This window comes from Ipomoea nil, unplaced genomic scaffold (genome assembly GCF_001879475.1).
Source record: "Ipomoea nil cultivar Tokyo-kokei standard unplaced genomic scaffold, Asagao_1.1 scaffold1043, whole genome shotgun sequence".
Classification (NCBI taxonomy): domain Eukaryota; kingdom Viridiplantae; phylum Streptophyta; class Magnoliopsida; order Solanales; family Convolvulaceae; genus Ipomoea; species Ipomoea nil.
This window is the reverse complement of record NW_017617471.1, coordinates 10,741,482-10,762,502: the sequence shown is the minus strand read 5'-3', so window position 1 is coordinate 10,762,502 and position 21,021 is coordinate 10,741,482. Positions and strand designations below refer to the sequence as shown.

The following is a 21,021-nucleotide window of genomic DNA, read 5'->3' as shown; positions in this document are numbered from 1 at the left end:
TTAATATGGTCTCCTAATCCAAGTAATAATCTATCATACGTTTGGGCTTTGGCAACGATGGATAAGCTATCCTGATCCTCGTATAGGACAGGCCAATTCTAAGTCTAAAATCAGATGTGGTCTTGTGGAATTGGGAAAGCATCTCAACCAAACTCGCCGTAACCTCCATGTTTGCTTCCGCATCTCAACCAAGATATTCTCATGCGGTGTCGTGACGTAAACTCATTTTTTCCACGATTTCATTTTGTCGGCTACGTATTTTACTTAATTCTTGGACTCTCCCTATCACTTGTAATTATCTCACTATCCACCCCATTTGCCCATTCACTAAAAACCTTATGGTCGAACGACACGATTGTAGCTCTTTTAAATGAGAGGTAACAGGTTCAAATTTCAGTTATGATGATTCTGAACATATAGTACACTGTAATAAAGTTAGAGTCACTAATATTCACAACTTTAACTGTCATAATATCCGGTTACTTGTAGACACCAACACGAAAAAGTTTAAGAATTATAGAGTAGTATTTTTCTTTTGTATTTCAAAAACCTTTTATTTTATAAGTTTATAAAAACTTCATATAACATTTCAAAATTGTTTCATTAATTTTAAAATATGTATTTAAAATTAAAATAATAAATAATTACTTAATTTGTCTCATTTTACTTATCATATGCATTCTTCATTTGATCAAATTAATTCTTTTTTTTTCTTTAATCATTTTTATATTTAATATTATTTAAAAAATATAAATTTAATTTTAATATTAAAAAATTAAATTATAAATAACTTTAATCAACCCTCATCAAGTGAATTGACACATAAAATAAGACGGAAATTAATAATATGTATGCATATGTAGTAAAACATTTTATGCAACCTAGAAGGAAAATAAATAATTTGTGTGGTCAAAATTATGATATACCAAAATATTTGGGGCGTTTCTGATATTTATAGAAACGTTCGGATTGGCTTCCACCGCAATTAACAACCAAGTCTCCCAAATCAAGAGAGAGAAAGAGAGAGAAGGTAATACAGTACAAGTTCAGAGGGAAGAGAGAGAAAGGGAAGAGAGAGAGAGAGAGGAAACGTCTTCAAGTTCAAGAGGTCAAACACCACAGCCCTAAAATCATTGCTCGCTGTTATCTACGGATTTCCCGTGCTTCTTCTCCGATTGATTAATGCTTTATCATCTGATCGTCTATCCACGTCAGCAGCATCGCTCGGCGGCGGACCGCGGCGGCGACAGCGACACCGGCGGTGGCGCTACTGACGAGTTACCGGCAGCAATAGCAGCGGCGGTAGCAGATAAACAGTTTCTGTTTGAGTTTCAGTTCGTTCCCTCTGGTTACGGCCGGTGAGATTTTCGAGAGGTTTTTATTCCTCTTCCGGATTATTATGAAGAAAACTCAAAGTATCAATAGCAACAGTAACGTGAATACTAAGGTGAAGAATGGGGCGACCAATGGCTTTCTTCCTAATTCTTTCAAGTTCATATCCTCTTGCATCAAAACCGTTTCTTCTAACGTCCGCTGTGCCGGAGCCTCCGTAGCCGGCTCCATCTCCGCCGCTGCGTCCGACTCCGATGATCATCGCAAGGACCAGGTTTAAAACTCTTCACCGCCTCGACGATTAAATTTTCTGACTAGTTGTTACTTAATTTCAACGGGCTTTCGTTGCGTGGTTGGATTGCTTTGTTAGTTGTGATTTTCTCGATTTCGTAAGGAAAATGGTGAGGTTCGAGGTTGTCTATACTAGTTAAAGACGTTTGTAAGGTTCGGATCTTTTGCCCGATTGTTTCTAGTAACTTTAGTTCCTATTTGTGTTTATTAAAGTAGTTGTTTTGGCCTTTTGGGACATTGAACTTTGCACATTTTGTCTAGTTTATTCGTGCTTGGAATGTAAATGGTGCTTCTGAATAATGACTAGAGGACATTGGACTGGTATACCTAGAGGATAATGACTACATGCTAGGACTCTGCCATGGTGTACACTTTGTATTGTTGAGTAATGCTGCATATCAGTGTTTGAATCCTTGATGCTGTATTTCTCCTTAAACTGAATTATAAGGATAAGGGTCAGTGTCCAATCATCAGTACAATTAACTATCATTTCATTATAACACAATTGGGGGTAAGTATTCATGTAGTTGGCAGTCAGATCTGAGTATCATGTTATAATGTTTCTTTCTATGGAGGTTGCAACATCTTTCCTCCCTTTTAGTTATAATTTTCATTACCTATCACAAAAATGAAATATTGTTATGCCTTCCTTGTTATATATCTTATTCATGATTCATTATTGATGTAAGTTTGGGGAGAAAAAGATTCATCAAGAGCACTTCATTCATATTCTGTAGACTGTAGAGTACGTTCTTTGGGCTTCATTTTTGTTTATTTTTAGAATTTTCTGCATGGTGTTTGTCTGTGATGAGTAATAGCTTTATTCTGTTTCTAATGACATCAGTTTGCGTTCTGATCAACAATGCTAACCTCCTCGTTTCTAAATTTTTGACAAACAGGTTTTGTGGGCTTGCTTTGACAAACTAGACTTAGGTCCTTCATCATTCAAACATGTCCTGCTCATTGGTTATTCTAATGGTTTTCAAGTCCTGGATGTTGAAGATGCATCTAATGTATGTGAACTGGTCTCTCGGCGGGATGATCCAGTCACGTTTCTACAGATGCAGCCCATTCCTGCAAAATCTGATGGCCATGAAGGATATATAAACGCACATCCCATGCTCTTGGTAGTGGCTTGTGATGAAACAGTTGAATCCATTCCAGCACAAAGTGGGAGGGATGGCTTTATTGAGCCTCAAGCAGTGAACTTTGTAAACTCGCCTACTACACTTCGATTTTATTCTCTAAAGTCCCACAATTATGTTCACAGTTTACGATTCAGGTCTACTATTTTTATGGTTAGATCCAGTCCACAGATAGTTGCCGTTGGTCTTGCAACACAGGTAAACATCTTTACTTTTTCATCCTACCAATTCAAAGATTTGGTGGGTTCAATTAATTGTGTTCTGCATGAAAACAGACATTAGTCTTCTTAACTATAACTATTTTGAATTAGATTTGGTGCTATAATTATCTAAGATTTGTTGGTGTGTTGTTGTGCTGAACAATATTTGTTATCCTAAACATTCTAATATTTTGCTGGCAGATATATTGCTTTGATGCCCTTACTCTAGAGAATAAGTTCTCTGTGCTTACTTATCCTGTACCTCAGTTGGGGGGCCAAGGTTTTACTGGAGTCAATATTGGCTATGGTCCAATGGCTGTAGGTCCAAGGTGGCTAGCTTATTCGTCAAATAATCCAATGATATCAAACACAGGACGATTAAGTCCACAAAGTCTTAGTCCTTCTCCGGGTGTTAGCCCATCTACATCACCTGGTAATGGAAATCTGGTCGCTAGATATGCCATGGAGTCAAGTAAACAGCTTGCTTCTGGATTGATCAATCTTGGAGACATGGGGTACAAGACTTTGTCAAAATATTGTCATGAACTTCTTCCTGATGGTTCCAGTTCACCTGTATCATCAAGCAGCGGCTGGAAAGTAGGAAGGGGTCCAATTCACTTGAGTGAAACAGATGCTGCTGGGATGGTTAGTCTTGTCAATAATTCTGTGCTTCAGAAAAATTTCTTAAAACTTTGCTTTAGTCAGAATGTCAGATAGGAATAACATTGTTTTTGTTGAACCGGTATCATATTACTGCTCATAGACTCATATATACCTTTTGTTTGTCTCTTTTCCTGATCTACCTGTAATCTCAGATTCAACGCATGCTTCTTTTAAATGTTTTGGGTACAAACAATAAAATGGTTAAACAAATTTTGCCTATTGTGAGCTAATATGTAACTTCATTAACTTGGTGTTGGCCATCAGAGAGTAAAGTTGATTACTTGATTTTTCCAAAACATAGTCCTTCACATGATCAGCTATTGTAGTGTAAAGTAACAATTAAAATGCAGAGTTTTGGTGTTGGTCAGAGCTGTTGATCTGAAAGAGCTATTCTTCTGATGTGTTTATTGCAGGTTGTGATTAAGGATTTCATATCCAGAGCTGTAGTTTCGCAATTTAGGGCCCATAAAAGCCCCATATCTGTTCTATGTTTTGACCCTAGTGGCACTCTCTTGGTCACTGCTTCCATACGTGGTAACAATATAAATATATTCCGGATAATGCCCTCTAGCTCTCAGAATGGATCAGGTGTACCTAGCAATGATTGGAGCGCTTCCCATGTCCACCTCTACCAGCTCCATCGAGGCGTGACCCCCGCTGTGTGTATTTTTTGCCACTCTATTTTATAATGCAGCATTTTGATAGACATCTATTCTAGATTTTTCTTTTTTCAACTTTTAATGGGAAACATTTTTGTAACAGGTGATACAAGACATTTGCTTTAGTTACTATAGTCAATGGGTAGCTATTATTTCAACGAGGGGGACTTGCCATATTTTTGTTTTATCCCCTTTTGGTGGCGAAACAGGGCTTCAATTACAAAACACTCATGTTAATGGCACAACGCTTATACCCATACTATCTGTGCCATGGTGGTCTGCCTCATCTTTTTCAATAAACCAGCAGTCTTCTACACCCCCACCCGCACCTATCACATTGTCTGTTGTTAGCAGAATTAAGAATGTCTCTGGTTGGCTTAATACAGTAAGCAATGCTGCTTCTTCCGTGGCAGGAAGGGTTTCTGTACCATCTGGTGTTGTTACAGCTGTTTTTCATAGTTGCATACACCAAGATGTGCAGCGTGCTCCCCCAAAATTGAATTCTTTAGAACATTTATTGGCCTTCACTCCTAGTGGCCATCTAATTCAGTATGAAATGGTTCCTTCACTTGGTGGTGAGCAGGGTGACACCACGTTGAGAACTGGTACAGGACCCTTAGTGCAGATGCAAGAGGATGAATTGCGAGTGAAAGCTGAGCCTGTACAATGGTGGGATGTTTGTCGAAGGGCAGACTGGCCTGAAAGAGAGGAGCGTGTTAAGGAAATTGCATTTGGAACCCAGGAAGGCAGGGCCACTGTTATAGATACTTCTGCTAGTGAAGATGATGGCATTGGAGGTAAGGATATTTCCGTGCCTCACAATCAGTCTCACTGGTATCTTTCAAATGCAGAGGTGCAATCAAGGTCCTGGAGGATACCAATTTGGCAGAAGTCTAAGGTAGTTACCTTCTTTATAGCCCTTGGTGTACCTTCAAGTTTTTCTCTGCTGAGGTTTGCTATATTCTATGATTATAATTTCATAATTACTGTAGATATGCTTCTATACCATGTGTCTCCAAGGGAGTGCAGAACAGTATATTGAACAACTTCTTGCCAGTAGAGAGATTGAAATTGAGAATGTTCCAGTTAATGAGGTTGAAATAAAGCGAAAGGATTTGTTACCTGTATTTGACCAATTTCAGAGGATTCAAACAAATTGGGATGATGAGAGGTAATGCTGATTCTGCATGCGTTATTCTCAATTATTGCCACCTTGTTCAGCTCCTCAAAAGCATGACAAAAGAGTTGTGAACATGGATTTGACTCCTTTTTTTGCTACTATATGTGTCTGGTATTTGGACTCGATCCTTATATTCAGCAAGTGATTGGATATGTGTCAAGAACTGGTGTTGTGCTTAAGTTTAAGTGTTTGACTACTAATTGCGTAGCATGTAGTGTTTTCTTAAAGGTACTGATACATTAAATTGCATATTGGATCTGAGACTGACAACATACTCTTCAATTAGAACTTAGTATGTTGTAGAACTCTCAAGGCTGTAACCACGGGAGTAGTTTGTCAATCTTCCGGTTTTTTGTCCTGCCAGATTGAGAGTTTTCCCTAGCTAGGGTGCATCCTTTCAAGTGTAAAACCATTAAGTCTGTAACTACGAGAGTAGTATGCCAATATCCCACTTTTTAGTCATGTCAAATTGAGAGTTGTGCCTAGCTAGGGTGCATCCTTTCAAGTTCCTTTAGGTACAGCATAAACTCATCATTTCTCTGTATGTGTGTATGTACTATGTATAAAATGTATTTGATGATTCTTTTCAACTTTCAGTGCATTAGAACAGCCAAAATAAAATACACTGTACAATGTTAAATGTTACACTGCTAATGCTTACATTATTATTCTTGATATGATGCATATGTTTTTTGACATTCACTTCCCTCTTTGGGACACTGCAAAGGGTTAGACATACTATAAAATATTACTACAATCGATTTTCAGAAACTCGAACCCACTGAAAGATTTGCATTGAATAATGTTCTTTACAAAATTCGAACTTAAAACCATTACTGAAGGGTGGTGCCTACTAAAGATATTTATGATGTGATGCTCTCTACAAAATTCTAACTTTACCCATTGGATTCAAACTTAAACCACTACTGAAGTGTGGTGTTTATTTAGTTACCTACTTTTACCAGGATTTTGAAATTATAATCAATTGCTTGTATTTCTCGATTTCCCCTTTTGATTGTGCTTCAACACTGTTTATATTTCAATATAAATGTGGAGTCTATTAATATGTGATACCTCTTTAGATTATATGTAAAGCCACAAATTGTTGAGTATTGTTAAAGAAAGTTAAGAAACAGTTCTATCTCATGTATTGTGTAGGATTTCTTTTGATGGCAGATTTTCTGGTTCATCATATGGCTCTTCCAGTGGTAAAGAGAAATCAGAAGATACTGCTTCGAATGCAAAGGCAGCCGCTCTTTGTGCGGTCAAAAAGTCACATGCTGGTAAGACAGTGTATGATTTTAGTTGGCTGTTCTGATAGGTCCTCAAAGAGCTTATATGTGTGTGTATTTTTTGCTTTACTATAAGGTTCACAAATTTCTGGTGTAGATGAGATGAATATTACGCCAGTGGCATATCCTCACATTGACCTAATGGATGAGAATGATGGAGCAAAAGAATCAGGGTTTTCAGGACCATTGATGCCAAATCGGACATTCTCCATTCCTGAGTTATCAACAAATATCATTTCTTCCTTGGAGGAAGGTTACATTGTAAATAGTCCATCTCCCCCAAAAAGTGGGTCTCCCTCTACTGGAGAAACTAGTGCTAGGGACATTCAGTCCTCAAATAGTGCTCTTACAAGTCAAGCTTCAAACACAAGCTCTAATCATTCCGACATGAGTATGAATATTAGTAATGATGAGGGGCCGATTCTTGAAGAGATGTCTGACCCTGTAGATTTTGCACAGTATTTCAAAGAAGGCTACTGCAAGGCTTCAACTAACAATGAATCCAGTGAGTTAACAAAACTGGTTACTGATATTGATAGAGGTAATAATCCTTGTGAAAAAGAGAAGGGTGAAGATGATGACAGGGAAAGTGATGACATGCTTGGTGGTGTATTCGACTTCTCTGAAGAAGGTTTGTGAATTTAAATGAAACATTCAATGCTTTTAGTATATGTTTATTTTCTCCATCATTGTTTATAGAGTTAATCAACATTTTGGTCCCTCAATTGTTTCCCAACTATCAATGTAGTCCCTAGTTTTCAATTTCAACCAATTTGATCATCGAATTGTTTAAAATTTTGTCATTTAAACCCTTTCAGGGACCAAAATAGTGATGTTCACATTTTTAAAATTTCGTCAATTTGGTCCTTGAAAGTGTTCAATTGACGAAATTGTTAACAATTTGAGGATCAAATTGGTTGAAATTGAAAACTAGGGACTACATTGACAGTTGGGAAACAATTGAGGGACCAAAATGTTGATTTCACCTTGTATTAATGCCTACTGGGGATTTTTTTTTTTTTTTTTTGGGTTTTCCCTTTTATTTATTCAATTTTCAGTGAAATCTTGAAATATTGCATGATTTAGGTATTATTATTAACCTGATCTGTTTGTGGTTCCTCTTATTGCCACTTAAAAAAATATATATTTTTTCAGGTTAATGCATGACTTCAATGTTTAAACTCTACTGGTGGAGTTAAGCCAACCTGATTTAATGCATGGCAGCATATGATCTGAAGTGTGGCCTATTGCTTTCCAAGAGGACAAAAATGCTACTGACTTGTGTGCTATCTGTGACATTTACTTAGTCCATTTGTTTTTTTTTTTGCTGGGGGTGATGAGCGCCTGGTTTCTCTGCATCTAATTCTTGTGTATATATACTGTATATTAAAATTCACGATGCAAACCATTGGAGTGGACACAGGTCTTTGTCTATGCTGTTTAACTGTATTTGTTCTTTAAAGAAAAGACAATAAAAATGGGGGAAAAAAAAAAAAGCAAAAGCTATTTGTTATTTTGTTGCATACTTCTCTTTTCCTTGATACTAGGGGTTGGCATTTTGGGTTTGGGTTATCCAAATCGAGCTGAAACCGAACTGAAAGGTTAGGTTTTTGGTTTATTATTAAAAAACGATCTGTTCTACAACTTAGGGATAAAAGGTGTAATTTTACAATTACTCTATAACTTGGGGATAAAAAGTGTAATTTTAAAATTATTTTATAATTCAAGGATAAAAAGTGAGCATGCCCAACACTCAAGGATGAATTTTACAATTATTCTACAACTTAGAGAAAAAAAGTGTAATTTTTCCCTTTTTTTCTAAAATTTTTATATATTTTTTTATAAATTTTATTTAAAGACAACGTGTGGTTGTCACCGCTGTTGGACATGTGGTTGTCCATAATCTCAAAGACAACCATCATAGGTAGTCCAGACTGATTTAATTTTTTGTGGTCCTTTATTGGTTAGGGTCACAAGGTCGGGTTTATCTACACCGAAAGGGTTGTGGAGTTTCTCTTGTCATCTAAAAAAATAAAATTGTGCTATGGACATGATAGACTTGTAATAGTAAGTTAATGGACCTAAACCTATAGTAGTGAATTATGGATTTGTGGTAGCACGTTGATGGACTTGCGTAATATTTTGATGGGCATGTAGTAGTTACTTAATCAATCGATAGGTTTATTAAAAAATTGAGAAAATAATAATATGAGTGTCATAAAATGAGAAAATAATAATATGAGTGTCATAAAATTATCTTAGTTAGACTAATTCTATGTTATCGATTGGATAATAGGATGAGAACAGGATTTTATGAATTACATAATGCAACCGATTATATGTGAGAAATATATACATAGGATAATTCATAATAGAGTCACACCACATCTAGGACTATAGAGTCCTAACACATCACTTCAAGTGCAAGGTGGACGAGGCACAACCTGAAGCTTGTCCCGAAGAAATGCAAACCGTAGAGGCGGTAACAGTTTGGTGAAGATGTCAGCCACCTGGTCCTTCGGTAACAGTTTGGTGAAGATGTCAGCCACCTCATCCTTAGTAGAGATAAAATTAACAGAAGCTCACCAGAATTAACTTTGTCACGAACGAAGTGATAATCAATCTCAACATGCTTAGTTTGGGCATGAAATACATGATTGGCCACATGTATGTTGCACCTAGACTGTCACATCATAGTCTCAAAGTAGAAAGAGATGAGATATTGAGCTCATCCAATAGAGACACAATCCAGGTTACCTCCGAAGAGACATCAACCAAAGCCTTATACTCAGCCTCAGTGGAAGACCTGGCAACGGTGCGTTGTTTCTTGCATTCCCAAGAAATCAGGTTCGTACCCAAAAACACTGCAAAATCACTCGTAGATTTGCGATCCTCTGTGTAACCAACCCAATTAGAATATGAAAACACATGTAACTCAGAAAACAAACTTTTGCGTAGCCGTACGCTATAATCTAGAGTCCCCTTTACATAACGCAGGACCCGCTTGAGTCGAGCCTAGTGACCCACCGTGGGCGAATACATATGCTAACACAACCGATTCACAGCAAAAGAAAGGTTAGGGCAAGTCACCGCCAGATACTGCAAGGCACCGTTCAGACTCTTGTACTGAGTCGGATTAGCATATGGCTCAGTAGAATCCGTAGTAGAGCGAGCAACAGGAGCAGGCATGGTCAACCATACCTGCATGTTTCAAAATGTCATTCATATACCGTCGTTGTGGCAGAAGCAGACCACCATCACCGACCATAGTCTCAATACCAAGAAAGAAATTTAGAGCACCCAGATCTCATATCTTGAAAGCTGCAGACAATTAGACTAAGAGAATCAACCATTGAGCGGTCACTACCCATCAAAAGAATATCATCCACATACACCAAGAGATACACACGCAAAGCACCCTGTGCATAATAAACATAGACACGTCCGTTTTAAACGAACGAAAACCAATATATAGAAGAAAATCATGCAGTCGAGTGAACCAGGCCCGGAGAGCCTGCTTCAGACCATACAATGAATAATGGCATAGTTGAAAAAATCGTTAGGCGCCCATCGGGCGCTCGGGGAGCGCCTAGGCGGGGATTAATCGGTGGCTAAGCGCCCATGAATTTTTTATTTTAAAAAAATTTGTTTAATTTTTTTTAGACTTGATAATTATAAACTATTTAATATTTTAATAGTTAATACTAATATATTAAATATTAACCTAAAAATCATTTAGACTTTGAATAATTTAGGGTTATTTCGCTCAAAACGATGTCCAAATAACTCATTTAAAAAAGAATTGAACAATAGTTAATTGGCCGACTAGGTGACCTAGTCGGTGCTTAGGAGGCCTAGTCGGCGCCTAGGAGGCCTAGACGGCACTTAGGCAGCCTAGTCGGCCGCTTAGCCTGCCAGGCGCCTAGACCACCAATTATGGTGATACGCTTAGGCGGCCGGCTAGCGCCTAGGCACTGATTACTCGGTGTTTAGGGGGATTTTTGCAACGTTTAAATGCAGAAGACAAACATGATCCAAACATGCATTATCAGTATAGCCAGGAGGTTGATGCATATTCACAGTCTCAAACAAATTACCATTCAGAAAAACATTATGAACATCCAACTGACGAATTACCCAGTCAGATGAAACAACCAACGCTAATAGTAGCCTGACAGTAGTGGGCTTCACCGCTGGACTAAGAGTATCAAAGAAATCTTGACCTGCAACCTGATTGAACTCCTTCGCGACTAGCCTTGCCTTGTGACGTTCAACCGAGCCATCAGTCTTCCTCTTGGTTCTAAACACCCATTTACAACCAACAACATTGTATACCCGGTCGATAGGGCACCAGATGCCACGTATTATTTTGCAGAAGAAAATTAAACACCAAGTCTATAGCCTCACACCACTCAAGAAACTTGCGGCCTAAGAGTAACACGTCGGGTCAGAGGTACGCAAATTTGCAGCAAGAACAATAAGAACGATACCCGTAACCACAACTCTCGTCGTACGTTTCGGGCAAACCGACTAATGTTGTGTTGTTGCTCGACGAGATTGCCGCCGAGTAGACACATACATAGAAGCAACCGGGGCAGAAGACTGAGAAGAAACCTACTGAGCAGATTGATCTAATGTAGTAACCGCCCAAGGGCCAAATGAAACCCCTTGATACACAGACAGAGGCCAGGATACATGTCTAGCAAAGGAGAAAACAAACCCATCAAAGTGAACATGCCTATAGACAAAGATTTTGTTAGTGTTAAGGTCTATGCACTTATACACCCGAAATGACGCAAGATATCCTAGGAAGACACACAGAGCAAATCAATAATCACGATAAGTGATCACGAGAAGATGAACTAACATAACAATCTTTAAAATTTGACCCAAAACGCAATGATGCAGATGACCAAGACGTTTATGTCAAACCAAAGGAGACACATGAGTGACAAAAAATTAGAGGGAAGCACACGCGAAACCGACAACGAGTACAGGCCACCCAAACTGGACCCCCTAAGTAGAACCTCCTTGGTGTCGAGAACCTTCACAACAAAGAAAGTCAGGTAAAAAATCAAAGAAAACACAATTTTCAATTGCAAATTTTTGGACAAATAATAAAGGAATAGATAGACTAAGAACATGCAGCACATCAGGCATTTGAAAAGACCAATATTGGGTTGAAAAGGAAGCATAACCAACACTAGATATAGTCAAACATGCCCATTATCAACACTCAAAGTTTCATCACCAAGATACTCCTCAGACTCTCAAGAGTGGCATGATTAGTCGAGCCAGTGACCGGGAACCAGCGACGAGAATCAAACAACACATAATTGGAGCCTTCTTGAACTATCAAATTAGCTCATGGTGCTGGAGCATCAGAATAATATTGAAAGCATGTACCCATGGGGTGTGGATGAACTTAACTATACCCATGAAGGACTACTTCGTCTTTCTTGATATGATTAATCCCGGTCGGACCCAAAGAAAAAAAAAATATTGTTTTGATTTCAATGCTATTTAATTTTGGGACAAGAATCAAATAAGCCTTTAAACTATTTATGAAAGAACAGTTAAACACTCGAACTAGAAAAAAACTCCAATTATATACTTGAATTTAGAAAAAAGTACAATTAACCCAATTTAACCTGTTATTGCACATCGGGTTTATTTTTCCATATTAGAAATTAAATTAATTCCAAAATGCATGGAATGAGAGGGAGAGAAAGGCCAAGAGGAATAAGAAACAAGTACTAACAATACACACCTGGTAGGGCATACTGCAATACAACATATAAAAGCAAACATCATAAGTGGTTATAATTCTAGTTATATTACAAATTCACTGATCTAATTAAGGATGTTCTCCAATCTCCATCCATGAACTACTAAAGTTGTATATGTTTAGCTATATAACATTAGCAAAGATATGATGCTGGTCTCTCTCTCATAGATCAGCACCACATTCACCCTTCTTCCTCTCTCTCTCTCTCGTTTCGAGGCCAGAAGTCGGAAATGTTAATGTAATCCGCAGATTCAGAGGCTTATAGGTCAACCTGCTCGATCTTACGATAATGCACTATACAACACAACCAATAAACCAGTTCCCAAAATACTCGTACCGTTATTGTCTAGGCACAAGCTTAGTATGACTAACAAAGCAATAACGAGTGGAACTAGACAGACAGACAATATTACACGCAATTGGCAAGCGTTACGATGATAACAACTTCAATCCGATACCATGATGTTTCTGGCAGTTTCAAGAGTCGGAACTGATGACAAAGTTACTTATCTCATCCATGACGGTGTAGAAGTGGTCGTTGTTTGGCAACAAGTAGAACCCGATTGTTGCCTTGTCGAGATAAATAAGTTTCACCTCTTGCCCGGCCTTCTTGAGTCCATCGGCATAAGCGAGCTGCCAATCCTGAATGAGGTCCAAACCCGCCACGACTACGAGGCTCTTCGGGAACTTAACCCCTTCGAGTTTTATACTGTTTGGCCCGAACGGGTTGCATGCCGGATGGTCCCTATCTGCACCTTCGGGGAGAAAGGCTCTCCAATACCAATCTCGGTCTTGAAGTGTTACGAAATATTTCCCATCCAATCGTTCTTCAGACTCGGTTCTCTTTTCCCCTCCAAACATTGGATTCAGCAATATACTCCCGAACACCTCGATATCCGATTCGGCTGCTCTTAAAGCCACGTTATGAACAATATTACCACCCGAGCTATCTCCCGCTAGGTAAACATGAACTTTAGAGTCCATTTTGCTCTGCATCCATTTCCTCGAGTTCACCCACTTGAGAGCCGTCCACCCATCATCATAAGCGGAAGGATACCTATTCTCTGGCGCTCTCCGGTAGTTAACCGACACAACAATGGCGTTGCAAATGCCAACAAGACGGCGGCAGAGAGTATCATAGATAGCACTGTTGCAAGAAGAGTGCGCAAAACTCCCACCGTGGAAGAAAATAATGACGGGAACCACATCAGAGCACACCGGTTTTTCAAGCTCAGTTAAACTCGGCACCCCTCCATCATCAAACGCAGGCCGGTATATCCTACTTAGTAGACCTACTTCACGATCGATAATAATATCAAACGAGAAAACCCCATCACTCGGATTCGCATCGGCCTGGACCTTGCGATCGAGAAACTCAGCCAAATGGCGGTTGAAAGTCCCATCAGGACGACGTAATAGATTGTAAGCCAACTTGAAATTGGAGATGAGGACCCATGTATTCAGTGGAACTACCCTCTATCAAGAAAAGATAGGTCAAAATCCATAAAAATTTCACAAAATTTGCAGTTTTAAAAGCCTTGATAACTTGGCCAATAGAACAATAGAACTATAGAACTACACCCTTAAGTATTGCAAATCCATCAAAAGCAACAGCTTTATGCCATAGGGAGAAATCATTTACTCTTCTTACCATTCAGCCATAGAATCATAGAAAACAAAATAATATAATCTTAACAGAAGATAAAAAGGGGACTAGACAAAATAAATATGATGGTTTTGCTTGGGTTTTAGGAGGGGGATGATGCAAGAACAGGAATACCCATCATTATCAAAATTTCCAAAAATGTATTTTTTTTGTTTCAAAATCAGACTTAACAAATACCATCAAATAATTGCCAATATTCACAATATAAACTACTAAAAAAGCTCACAAGAATGATCACAATTCACAACAACATAGCCCTGAAAAGGGCAGAAAACAGTCAACTTCAGAGACTAGCAATGACCCATAAATCGAGAAAACATAAACAGATCATCAGAATCATATGATTTCTGTACACTGAAATAGAATTAAAAATTTTACCTTTGACTCATTCTTGGACTCCGTCACGGAAGCTTCACTACTTCTGGCCATAGGGCTCTCTGCTCCTAGCTAAATCAGAGATAACAACAAAATATAGCCCGCCACTATAAGCAGATCACATTTCCATTTGCAGCCTCAAAAAACATCCCAACCCTCTCTCTCTCTCTCTCTCTCTCTCTCTCTCTCTCTCTCTATTTATATATATATATATATATATACACACACGTATATATGTATAGAGATCAAAATACAGATCCTATATTATTGAAAGATCATTGTTTCTAGCTAAGATTCCATAACTGGTATCGTTCCTATCCAAGTATTATTAGCAGAAAGGATGATTGATTCTTTAAATCTGTCTGCAAAATGACCCAGATGAAAGAGACGGAGACAAAGTGGGAGGGAGGGAGGGGGGGGGGGGGGGGGTGAAGGATAAGAAAACGGGCGGCGCACGTTAGAGTATACGTACGGGGAGAGTGCTAAAGTGCGCGGAGGGCAAAGAGGACAAGATGAGAGAGACGACAAAGTGGGAGGCTGAAAGGGGGATTGTCTTTGGTTCGTTGTGGGACCCGGCTACTAATTTTGACAGTGTTGGTTTTGCTCCCAACCCCTCCAATTCTAACTTATTTTGCATTTGGCCCCAAACCCCACTTGTAATCTTTATGCCCATTGGTGGAAAAAAAGAAAAGAAAAACAAAACCAAACAAAAATATCAGTGGGAATAAATAAATTATACGGAGTACCTCTTTCAAAAAAATATATATTATTATTATATCATGAGTTCCATACATTTATGAGTGTTTGATAAATGATGAATCCATCATTTTTTAAAATATAAATTTGTCTGATTTAAATCTCTAAAAAAGACTAATGCATATTTAGTTTTTTTTATTAGAAAATAATAGAAAAATAGAAACATATTTATCAACATTTATTTTTCAAATGAAATTATTTAAACGTATGTGTTTATCGATTATTATTTTTTTCATTTAATTTTAACCTAGAAATAATGCTAGTGGTAGGTGGCATGTTTGATTAGTTTTTTTTTTTTTTTTTTTTTTTTTTTTTTTTTTTTTTTAATAGACATGTTTGAATAGTTGATAGTCGGGTTTTAAATAGATTGAGGTAGTAGTGAAAATCTCGTTTTCTATTGCGTGTATGTGTGTATGTGTAATCAAATATAGGGTTTTTGAGTACTATATGAATAATGTCAATCGAGTTTGAAACGGATACATATAATATTTATTCATATTTGAGATAGTTCTAAATGGATCTGAATTCACATTTGAAACATGGGTATGTAGAGTTAAAAATAAAATATAATATTATATGTAGTTAAAACAATAGATATGTAGATAGTATGAATAATGGTGGTGATGAGATGATAAGTAGATATGGGTGATGATATGATAGGTACGTTGTGGTAGAAATATACAGATAAATAGTTGAATAAATCATACAAGTAATTAAATAGATAAGTACAGTAAAAGTTTGTAGATAATAATAACAATTATAGAAAAAGTTATGTATTTTTGCATTTGAAAAAAAATAGAATAAAATGTTTTTTTTTAATTCTTTATTAAATTGAAAAAAAAATAGAAAAGCAGCTTTCCAAATGGAAATAGAAAATAATGCTAAAAAAACACATTTATTTATTTTCTATTTTCTGTTTTTCATTTCTGTTTTCTTCTTATTTGAGCTTGTTGCATAAAGTCTTCTTAATGCATGCAGGTTTCCTTTGTCACCCACAAAAATAAATAAATAAATAAAAATCTATTTTAGTAATGTAGATCAATTGTTCATTTCAAAACATTGTAACCTTTTTTCTTTTTGCATTTTTTAAATTTTTATGGATCAATGCTGCATGTTTAAACCATAAATTTTCCTAATGTGTGCATATTTTCCTTGTCACTTACTAAAAAAAATCTATTTTGGTATTGTAGATCAACCATTCATTTCAAAATGTTTTAACCTTTTTTAATTTTTTTTCGCAATTTTTTTTTATTTGTGTGGATCAAAGTTTCATGTTCAAACCATTGTGTAACCCTTTATTTTTCACATTTTTTAAGTTTCGGAATTTATAGATTTCTACGAATTAACACAAACATATATGAAGTAAATCGTTAGCGACAATTAGTTTATTACTATAATAATAACAATAACAACAGCAACAATAACAATAATAATAAAATGCTAATGATATTGTGGTCTAGTGACACTAAGTAATTATCTTAAATAGGAGGTTATGGGTTGAAACCTTAGTGGGTGCGGTGTACTCAATAATAATATTGTTGTTATCAATTACTAGTATTTGCACATGTGCGATGCACGGAATGTATTCGTTATAATATATGAATTATAATTTGTTTCATATTCGATAGTGTAAATTTTAACGTTGAATTATGGTTTGTTTGAATGTTTCGGAATCGAATTAATTGGTCTCATTATCTTTATATGTAGTAATTTAGCTATAGAAAATTTTGTAACGGAATATATACGTAATATGTAGATATGTAACAATTTTGTTATATTGGTGCAAGAAGAATCCATAATATAACTTTGAAAATCTCTTTGTAGACGACATTAGTAGTAGTAAATAGAAGTTTGTTCATCCTCGTCTAGAGCTAAAACCTTAAGGCCATTAGGATGAGTGACTCGGAAAAAAGCCATGTACAATTAACCGTGATTAAAAACTGATTTTTTCAACAATAAGCCAATGTGAGTTAGTCTTTGACCCTGGCTTTTGTTGATAGTCATTGCATATGCTAGCATCAACGGGAATTGTTTACGCTGGAACTCGAATGACAATCTCGTATCAGAAGGGGTGAGAGACATTCGTGGTATAATAACTTTGTTTCCTTGTTGTGTTCCATTAACTATTATTGCTTCGACAATATGATCCGTCAATCTTGTAACGATGAGGCGCGTATCGTTGCAAAGACCAAGAGAGTGGTCTATGTTCCACAGTAACATAATAGGTGCACCAACCTTTATTGTCAATGAATGATTAGGAAGTCCAGACAATCTCAAGCTATTTAAAAATTCAGGAGTGTGTACTTGTGAGAGATTATCACCATATGATTCTGCCTTACACAAAGAGTCACAGCTTAAATACGTCCAACCTTCTGCAGTGTTCATGTCACACATACTGATTAATTTGATTAACAACATCTAAAGTCGGTGAGAAGAACGCTCGTCATTCTAGGTGCGACTCTTCTAGCATTCTATACTTCGTGGTTGGGAAGATGCTTTCAACTATAGTTGCAATTTGATCAGATCCACACTTCAACATAAACCTTGGTGAAATATCGATCCCAAACAAACCATTGTTTACAAACCCTGTAATCCCATCTCCGATGTCTGCAATCCATCTTGAGAACCAATCAACCGTCTGTCTATCTTCGGTTGAAGCTAAGCTCTGTAGTCTCAGGTTCTTCATGAGTCTCAATACCTTGCAATTCATCCAGAGGTATGAAGAATTAATAGTGGTTCCCACAACCATTGGTCTCGTTGCTTTTGGAATAATTGGAAGAATCTGTCTAAAATCACCGCCCAATACTAATGCCTTTCCCACCAAATGTTTTCTAATCACTACCAGGTATGGTGAATCTCAATATATCCCTCATGGTTTTGTCTAAAGCTTAAAAAGAGTATTTGTGTATCATCAGTGCTTCATCCCATATTATCAAGTTGCTCATGATTATAAGTTCGCAAAGGTCACTGCCTTGTGTGGTATTGCAGGTGGAATCTTCATTCACTGAGAGTGGTATAGCAAATCAAGAATGCGTTTTCCTGCCACCTAGCAATAGCAAAGATGCTATTCCACCTGAAGCAACATTTAGAACAATAAGGATCTTTTTTTTTTTATTTCCTTTTCCATTTTCCGTGAATTAAAGATAATTTTTTTTATTTTCCTATTTTGTATAAAGATTTATTCAACAAATTCATAATTATAAAAATTTATGAAAATATCACCGCATTTTTTTAAAAATAGAATCCGTTAGATCTGGACACGTGGACAACTCCGATTAATTCTCGTTCTTTTCTGGACATATATATATATATATATATATATATATATATATATATATATATATATATATATGGCTTGGTTTTGGTGCGGATACTCCCTAGGTGTGAACATGTGAACATATCTAGACCATTATATGAGCTCAGATCAACGGTTGAAAATCAATAAAAATTGAAAAATGTGATGACATTTTGATAATTTCAATGATATGCTAGTGCATTTAGATATGCTTCGTGGTGCATTTAGATATGTTTGATGTTGCTTTGAGTCCAATGCACCTAAGGATGTTAATTCAACCAGACCCTGATGGGGAAACCTAGTCCCCGCCACAATGGGGTCGGGAAATTTTTTCAAAAGAGGGGGGCGGGGATGGTGAAATTGGGGGGAGTTTCCCCATCCTCGCTTGGGACAAGGATTGTACCCCATGCCTCGACCCCGTCCCTGAACCCTGACCTTGACCTCGAATCCTTGAAATATATATTATATTATATTATATTATATAATTATATGTAATATACTAATATTTGTATGAACTAATATTTAGTTTGGAATTTTGATTTTTTTTTTCAAGATATTATGTATGAATATTTGGTATTTTGGTTAGGAAAATGTTATTTTTACTTCATTTTATTTCGTAAAATTTATCTTCATGATATGGCTTATAATCAATGGTTGCCATGAATTGGTCGATCCCACTTACTTTTAATTAAATATTAATGTAACCAATTAGGCAGTGACATGTCATGAGGAGAAATAAGGAGAAAAATTTTAAGAGGGGTATGTAACATTACTGTTTCGGTTAATGACTTAAGTTTTGAATAATTTGAATCTTTAAGTATTGTTTAATGTTTTAAGTATTTTGTACTAGTTGTATTTTTAGATGATTGGAGGTTAGACTAATTCGATATTTAAATATATAAATTTATAAATTAATTATATAATTTAAATAAAATATTATTTTATAGTGTACTAAAAATTAAAAAGTGTATATTTTTTAAAAAAAAAAAATTGGGCATGGGGAATCCGTCCCCGAAAAATCCCCACGAAGACAGGGATTGGGGTAATTCCCCATCCCCATCTAGGAACGGGCGGGGATAAATTCGGGGGCGGGGATGGGGACTCCATTCCCCGCCCTCACCCCGCTCCTTTGCTATCCTTAAAAGCACCGTCAAGCATTCCTCGTGTGCACCACATATCAGCATTTTGGGAATGCACCACAAACCAACATTTAGTCGTGCACCATAAACCAGCACTTAGTGCACTACAGACCTACATTTTGTACACTACAAAAAATGAATTACATCAAAACTTTATAAAAAACATTCATAACAAAATATGAAACATAATTATTTTGATAAAATGACTCGAATAAAAAATACATTATAAGCCACACATCTCATTATTAATATAAAATAATAATAATTAGTGGATATGAAAAAAAAAAAAAAAAAACACCAAAACACATTATAAGGTAAGTGTAACAACACACTGACTTAACTAAGGTGGATTTGAACACTTAACCTCAAATAATTCAAACACACACTTTACCAACTGGAACATCCATCTCATATTTCATTGATTACTTTCTGTATTTATTACTTATACAACAAATGTACTACACACATACATTCACAAAGATTATATAAGGGGTGGGTGGAGGCAGGGGAGCAGCTGCCCCCATGGTCCAGATCTGTCTGTACGTCCGCACCTTAAGAAATCGTCGCATCTGATTCGAATTACACACACACACACACACACACACACACACACACACACACACACACATATATATATATATATATATATATATATATATATATATATATATATATATATATATATATATATGTATATATATGTGTGTGAGAGAGAGAATCAATGATTTTACTTTCAAAATATAGACCCTGTAATGAGAATTCTAGTTCTAAACCTTAACTAGAATTTTCAATACAATTTCGAATAATGTTTGCTCCCTATGAATTTAGGATACAGTATTATTCAAAATGGCAAAGAATTTTGTGGTCGAGCGCATAACTGTGGCTCTATCAAATGGGAGGTTATAAGTTTGAACGGTAGTATGAGACCTTGATTCTTTGTGTTTCAGTAGGTTGAGAAAGTATGTATAAATATATACTACATTGTAATAGACTTAGTAGTATTCAATATATATATATATATATATATATATATATATATATATATATATATATATATATATATATATATATATATATATATATATCAAATAATTTCCTATAAATAATTAATACTATTTGTTTGAGTTAATTACATTTTTGGTCCTAGATTTATAGGTGTTATTATGCTTTTAGTTCTTTTTTTTTTTTCTATAACATCATCCTTTGGTCTTAGTATTATTGTGGCATGACCATTTTTTGT

At 36.3% G+C, this 21,021-nt stretch overlaps 2 protein-coding genes across 7 annotated transcripts; one reads left to right on the top strand and one right to left on the bottom strand.

The window, feature by feature from the left end:
* Positions 1 to 1,021: 1,021 nt before the first annotated feature.
* Positions 1,022 to 10,838, top strand: LOC109181533 (autophagy-related protein 18h). 6 transcript variants are annotated; one of them, XM_019331344.1, is made up of 9 exons: positions 1,022 to 1,606; positions 2,523 to 2,966; positions 3,170 to 3,613; positions 4,045 to 4,290; positions 4,394 to 5,188; positions 5,283 to 5,461; positions 6,629 to 6,753; positions 6,839 to 7,393; positions 10,827 to 10,838. In XM_019331344.1, exons 1-9 carry the CDS (start codon positions 1,400 to 1,402, stop codon positions 10,829 to 10,831), a joined length of 3,000 nt encoding a protein of 999 aa, XP_019186889.1. In that variant the 5' UTR covers positions 1,022 to 1,399; the 3' UTR covers positions 10,832 to 10,838. The 6 variants fall into 6 exon arrangements, with proteins under 6 accessions (XP_019186889.1, XP_019186886.1, XP_019186890.1 ...); XM_019331341.1 differs by lacking the exon at positions 10,827 to 10,838 and adding an exon at positions 7,918 to 8,285 and having other exon boundaries at positions 6,647 to 6,753; positions 6,839 to 7,397; XM_019331345.1 differs by lacking the exon at positions 10,827 to 10,838 and adding an exon at positions 7,918 to 8,285 and having other exon boundaries at positions 6,860 to 7,393.
* A 1,669-nt stretch (positions 10,839 to 12,507) lies between these two features.
* Positions 12,508 to 14,996, bottom strand: LOC109181536 (gibberellin receptor GID1C). The gene is made up of 2 exons (XM_019331347.1): positions 14,595 to 14,996; positions 12,508 to 14,026 (listed from the first exon to the last, which is right to left on the bottom strand). The coding sequence occupies exons 1-2, from the start codon at positions 14,643 to 14,645 to the stop codon at positions 13,028 to 13,030; spliced, it is 1,050 nt and encodes a 349-aa protein (XP_019186892.1). The 5' UTR covers positions 14,646 to 14,996; the 3' UTR covers positions 12,508 to 13,027.
* Between the last annotated feature and the right edge of the window lie 6,025 nt (positions 14,997 to 21,021).

What these genes read in the sequence shown, in the direction of transcription:
- LOC109181536 (XM_019331347.1), bottom strand. Translation starts at nt 14,645, where the DNA reads ATGGCCAGAAGTAGTGAAGCTTCCGTGACGGAGTCCAAGAATGAGTCA. An exon ending in AGTCCAAGAATGAGTCAAAG is followed by an intron (nt 14,027 to 14,594) that starts GTAAAATTTTTA and finishes TTTTCTTGATAG; the next exon opens with AGGGTAGTTCCACTGAATAC.
- LOC109181533 (XM_019331340.1), top strand. Translation starts at nt 1,400, where the DNA reads ATGAAGAAAACTCAAAGTATCAATAGCAACAGTAACGTGAATACTAAG. An exon ending in CAATTTGGCAGAAGTCTAAG is followed by an intron (nt 5,189 to 5,282) that starts GTAGTTACCTTC and finishes TAATTACTGTAG; the next exon opens with ATATGCTTCTATACCATGTG. An exon ending in GGTCAAAAAGTCACATGCTG is followed by an intron (nt 6,754 to 6,838) that starts GTAAGACAGTGT and finishes CTTTACTATAAG; the next exon opens with GTTCACAAATTTCTGGTGTA.